This window comes from Oncorhynchus nerka, unplaced genomic scaffold, assembly GCF_034236695.1.
Source record: "Oncorhynchus nerka isolate Pitt River unplaced genomic scaffold, Oner_Uvic_2.0 unplaced_scaffold_4662, whole genome shotgun sequence".
Taxonomy (NCBI): Eukaryota; Metazoa; Chordata; class Actinopteri; order Salmoniformes; family Salmonidae; genus Oncorhynchus; species Oncorhynchus nerka.
Window position 1 is genome coordinate 1 of NW_027036640.1, and position 6,648 is coordinate 6,648.

At 48.2% G+C, this 6,648-nt stretch overlaps 1 protein-coding gene across 1 annotated transcript; it reads right to left on the reverse strand.

The window, feature by feature from the left end:
- Positions 1 to 4,965: 4,965 nt before the first annotated feature.
- On the reverse strand, positions 4,966 to 5,374 carry LOC135566502 (uncharacterized; the record flags this gene model as incomplete). The annotated part of the gene is made up of 1 exon (XM_065014198.1): positions 4,966 to 5,374. A coding segment is annotated over one exon (409 nt), but the record flags the coding sequence as incomplete, so codon positions are not given.
- Between the last annotated feature and the right edge of the window lie 1,274 nt (positions 5,375 to 6,648).

Below are 6,648 nucleotides of genomic sequence, written 5' to 3' on the forward strand. Positions count from 1 at the left end.
ACAGAGCCATCACCTACAGAGAGATGAACCTGGAGAAGAGTCCCTAAGCAAGCTGGTCCTGGGGCTCTGTTCACAAACACAAACACACCCTACAGAGAGATGAACCTGGAGAAGAGTCCCTAAGCAAGCTGGTCCTGGGGCTCTGTTCACAAACACAAACACACCCTACAGAGAGATGAACCTGGAGAAGAGTCCCTAAGCAAGCTGGTCCTGGGGCTCTGTTCACAAACACAAACACACCCTACAGAGAGATGAACCTGGAGAAGAGTCCCCTAAGCAAGCTGGTCCTGGGGCTCTGTTCACAAACACAAACACACCCTACAGAGAGATGAACCTGGAGAAGAGTCCCCTAAGCAAGCTGGTCCTGGGGCTCTGTTCACAAACACAAACACACCCTACAGAGCCATCACCTACAGAGAGATGAACCTGGAGAAGAGTCCCCCTAAGCAAGCTGGTCCTGGGGCTCTGTTCACAAACACAAACAAACAACACAGAGTCCCAGGACAGCAACACAATTAGACCCAACCAAATCATGAGAGAACAAAAAGATAATTACTTGACACATTGGAAAGAATGAACAAAAAAACAGAGCAAACTAGAATGCTATTTGGCCCTAAACAGAGAGTACACCGCGGCAGAATACCTAACCACTGTGACTGACCCAAACTTAAGGAAAGCTTTGACTATGTACAGACTCAGTGAGCATAGCCTTGCTATTGAGAAAGGCCGCCGTAGGCAGACATGGCTCTCAAGAGAAGACAGGCTATGTGCTCACTGCCCACAAAATGAGATGGAAACTGAGCTGCACTTCCTAACCTTCTGCCCAATGTATGACCATATTAGAGAGACATATTTCCCTCAGATTACACAGATCCACAAAGAATTCGAAAACAAACCCAATTTGGATAAACTCCCATATCTACTGGGTGAAATACCACAGTGTGACATCACAGCAGCAAGATTTGTGCAACCAGTGAAGAACAAACACCATTGTAAATACAAACTATATTTATGCTTATTTATTTTATATATATTTTTCCCTTTTATACTTTAACCATTTGTCCCCTTGTAATGTCTTTATTGTTTTGAAACTTCTGTATGTGTAATGTTTACTGTTCAATTGTATTGTTTATTTCACTTTTGTATATTATCTACCTCACTTGCTCTGGCAATGTTAACGAGAGGGAGGGAGAGAGAGAGAGAGAGAGAGAGAGAGAGAGAGAGAGAGAGAGAGAGAGAGAGACTGTATATAGCCATAATGACCTCTCTACTGTCTGCTACATATCCTGCTGGTAGAATGACCTCTCTGTGAACCAAGCCTGCTCGATAAGAGACTTGTATTATCTCCCAGAGGTCATGCAGAGGCTTTGGCTCAGTCAGTTAAAACAGTCGTTGCACATTACCAACCACCCCTATGTCACAGACAGACAGATGGGTAGATGGGTAGACACGCAGACCGACAGATAGACAGACAGACAGACAGACAGACAGACAGACAGACAGACAGACAGACAGACAGACAGACAAATGGGTAGACACGCAGACAGACAGACAGACAGACAGACAGACAGACAGACAGACAGACAGACAGACAGACAGTTATAGCTGAGGTCAGGGTACATATTAGTGGACTTATAGAGGACAGATGGTCAGATTAGTGAGAAACAAACACATTCCTTTAAGAACAGCCAGGAACAAGAGGGGCATGAGGTCCCATACACACACACACACACACACACACACACACACACACACACACACACACACACACACACACACACACACACACACACAGCAGGAGAGACACAAGGATCATGCCCCATGTCTCTGACAGAGAGACAGGACAGTAGTCTAATGTCTCTAACAGACAGAAAGGACAGTAGTCTCATGTCTCAGACAGACAGGACAGTAGTATCATGTCTCTAACAGAGAGACAGGACAGTAGTCTAATGTCTCTGACAGACAGACAGGACAGTAGTCTCATGTCTCTAACAGACAGACAGGACAGTAGTCTAATGTCTCTGACAGACAGACAGGACAGTAGTCTCATGTCTCTGACAGAGAGACAGGACAGTAGTCTCATGTCTCTATCAGAGAGACAGGACAGTAGTCTCATGTCTCTAACAGAGAGACAGGACAGTAGTCTCATGTCTCTAACAGACAGAAAGGACAGTAGTCTCATGTCTCTGACAGACAGACAGGACAGTAGTCTCATGTCTCTAACAGAGAGACAGGACAGTAGTCTCATGTCTCTAACAGACAGAAAGGACAGTAGTCTCATGTCTCTGACAGACAGACAGGACAGTAGTCTCATGTCTCTAACAGAGAGACAGGACAGTAGTCTCATGTCTCTGACAGAGAGACAGGACAGGAGTCTCATGTCTCTAACAGACAGACAGGCCACTAGTCTCTTGTTATTGACAGAGAGACAGGCCACTAGTCTTGTGTTATTGACAGAGACAGGATTAGAGTCTCATGTCTCTAACAGACAGATAGCCACTAGTCTCTTGTTATTGACAGAGAGACAGGCCACTAGTCTTGTGTTATTGACAGAGAGACAGGAGACAGGACAGAGGAGACAGGACAGGAGTCTCATGTCTCTAACAGACAGACTGGCCACTAGTCTCTTGTTATTGACAGAGAGACAGGAGACAGGACAGTAGTCTCATGTCTCTGACAGACAGACAGGACAGTAGTCTCATGTCTCTAACAGAGAGACAGGACAGTAGTCTAATGTCTCTAACAGACAGAAAGGACAGTAGTCTCATGTCTCTAACAGAGAGACAGGACAGTAGTCTCATGTCTCTAACAGACAGAAAGGACAGTAGTCTCATGTCTCTGACAGACAGACAGGACAGTAGTCTCATGTCTCTAACAGAGAGACAGGACAGTGGTTTCATGTCTCTAACAGAGAGACAGGACAGTAGTCTCATGTCTCTGACAGAGAGACAGGACAGGAGTCTCATGTCTCTAACAGACAGAAAGGACAGTAGTCTCATGTCTCTGACAGACAGACAGGACAGTAGTCTCATGTCTCTAACAGAGAGACAGGACAGTGGTCTCATGTCTCTAACAGAGAGACAGGACAGTAGTCTCATGTCTCTGACAGAGAGACAGGACAGGAGTCTCATGTCTCTAACAGACAGACAGGCCACTAGTCTCTTGTTATTGACAGAGAGACAGGACAGTAGTCTAATGTCTCTAACAGACAAACAGGCCACTAGTCTCTTGTTATTGACAGAGAGACAGGAGACAGGACAGGAGTCTCATGTCTCTAACAGACAGACAGGCCACTAGTCTCTTGTTATTGACAGAGAGACAGGACAGTAGTCTCATGTCTCTAACAGACAGACAGGCCACTAGTCTCTTGTTATTGACAGAGAGACAGGACAGTAGTCTCATGTCTCTAACAGACAGACTGGCCATTAGTCTCTTGTTATTGACAGAGAGACAGGAGACAGGACAGGAGTCAGGAGACAGGAGACAGGACAGAGGAGACAGGAGAAAGGAGTCAGGAGACAGGAGACAGGACAGGAGTCAGGAGACAGGAGACAGGACAGAGGAGACAGGAGACAGGACAGGATTCAGGAGACAGGAGACAGGACAGAGGAGACAGGAGACAGGACAGGAGTCAGGAGACAGGAGACAGGACAGAGGAGACAGGAGACAGGACAGGAGACAGGACAGAGGAGACAGGACAGGATTCAGGAGACAGGAGACAGGACAGAGGAGACAGGAGACAGGACAGGAGTCAGGAGACAGGACAGAGGAGACAGGAGACAGGACAGGAGACAGGAGACAGGACAGAGGAGACAGGAGACAGGACAGGAGACAGGAGACAGGACAGAGGAGACAGGAGACAGGACAGGAGTCAGGAGACAGGAGACAGGACAGAGGAGACAGGAGACAGGACAGGAGTCAGGAGACAGGAGACAGGACAGAGGAGACAGGACAGGAGTCAGGAGACAGGAGACAGGACAGAGGAGACAGGAGACAGGACAGGAGACAGGAGACAGGACAGAGGAGACAGGAGACAGGAGACAGGACAGAGGAGACAGGAGACAGGACAGGAGACAGGAGACAGGACAGGAGACAGGAGACAGGACAGAGGAGACAGGAGACAGGAGACAGGACAGGGGCCTATTTATACCCATCCAGTCCCCTCCTGTCCTCAGGGAATATTCTTGATCCGTTTGTTAATCTCAGTTCATCTGAGTTCAACATGTTATGTTATCACATAGAGTCATGTAGTTCAACATGTTATGTTATCACATAGAGTCATGTAGTTCAACATGTTATGTTATCACATAGAGTCATGTAGATCAACATGTTATGTTATCACATAGAGTCATGTAGTTCAACATGTTATGTTATCACATAGAGTCATGTAGATCAACATGTTATGTTATCACATAGAGTCATGTAGATCAACATGTTATGTTATCACATAGAGTCATGTAGATCAACATGTTATGTTATCACATAGAGTCATGTAGATCAACATGTTATGTTATCACATAGAGTCATGTAGTTCAACATGTTATGTTATCACACAGAGTCATGTAGTTCAACATGTTATGTTATCACATAGAGTCATGTAGATCAACATGTTATGTTATCACATAGAGTCATGTAGATCCTAGAATGTGCTTTTGAGTTTGGTCTGCCCCGAGTCACATGTGAGTAGAAACTCTGTCTGAATTTGTATAGAGACAGAACTCTAATTGACAGAATACTATACGTTTGACTCCTTGAGCAGTATCCTAAATTAATACAGTCTTCCATTTGTCTTCTTATGGGAGGGAGCAGAGGACATAGGAGGACACATTGGGGGAGGGAGTAGAGGACATAGGAGGACACATTGGGGGAGGGAGCAGAGGACACATTGGGGGAGGGGCAGAGGACACATTGGGAGGGGAGTAGAGGACATAGGAGGACACATTGGGGGAGTGACAGATGACACACCGGGATGGGAGCAGATGACACATTGGGGGAGGTGAGCAGAGGACACAGGAGGACACATTGGGGGAGGGAGCAGAGGACACAGGAGGACACATTGGGGGAGGGAGCAGAGGACACATTGGGGGAGGAGTAGAGGACATAGGAGGACACATTGGGAGGAGGGCAGAGGACATGAGGAGGACACATTGGGAGAGGAGCAGAGGACATAGGAGGACACATTGGGGGAGGGAGCAGAGGACACATTGGGGGACACATTGGGGAGGGAGCAGAGGACATAGGAGGACACATTGGGGAGGGAGCAGAGGACACATTGGGGGACACATTGGGGGAGGGAGTAGAGGACACAGGAGGGACACATTGGGGGAGGGAGCAGAGGACATAGGAGGACACATTGGGGAGGGAGTAGAGGACACTGGGGGAGGGAGCAGAGGACACATTGGGGGACACATTAGGGAGAGGAGTAGAGGACACATTGGGGGAGGGAGTAGAGGACACAGGAGGACACAGTGGGGGGAGGGAGCAGAGGACACATTGGGGGAGAGGAGTAGAGGACACATTGGGGGAGGGAGCAGAGGACACATTGGGGGAGGGAGCAGAGGACACAGTGGGGGAGGGAGCAGAGGACACAGTGGGGGAGGGAGCAGAGGACACATTGGGGGAGGGTGCAGAGGACACAGGAGGACACATTGGGGGAGGGAGCAGAGGACACATTGGGGGAGGGAGCAGAGGACACAGTGGGGGAGGGAGCAGATGACACGTTGGGGGAGGGAGCAGAGGACACATTGGGGGAGGGAGCAGGACAGAGGACAGAACAGGACACATTCTCTGCATTAGATGCTGATGTGCTGAGGGAATTCAAACAATGGCACACACAAACACACACACACATACACACACACACACACACACACACACACACACACACACACACACACACGACATATAAGGGGCTCTGCACTCGTGCATGCTGTGCTACAGGGAATTAAAACAATGGCCCCAGAATGAATCCAGAATCAATAAGAGCTGTAAGGGTTAATGAATGGATGGTAATTCAGGAGGGCCTGCTGTGTGTGTGTATGTGTGTGTGTGTGTGTGTGTGTGTGTGTGTGTGTGTGCGTGCGCGTGTGCGTGTGTTCAGGTTAACTGGAGATATATACCTCACCATGGTGGTAATCTGGGCTGTAGAGGGAGGAGGGGATAGAGGGAGGAATAGAGACAGTGATAGAGGGAGGAGGGGATAGAGGGAGGAATAGAGACAGTGATAGAGGGAGGAGGGGATAGAGGGAGGAATAGAGACAATGATAGAGGGAGGAGGGGATAGAGGGAGGAATAGAGACAGTGATAGAGGGAGGAGGGGATAGAGGGAGGAACAGAGACAGTGATAGAGGGAGGAATAGAGACAGTGATAGAGGGATGAATAGAGACAGTGATAGAGGGAGGAATAGAGACAGTGATAGAGGGAGGAATAGAGACAGTGATAGAGGGATGAATAGAGACTGTGATAGAGGGAGGAGGGGATAGAGGGAGGAACAGAGACAGTGATAGAGGGAGGAATAGAGACAGTGATAGAGGGATGAATAGAGACAGTGATAGAGGGAGGAATAGAGACAGTGATAGAGGAGGAATAGAGACAGTGATAGAGGAGGAGGGATAGAGGGAGGAATAGAGACAGTGATAGAGGGAGGA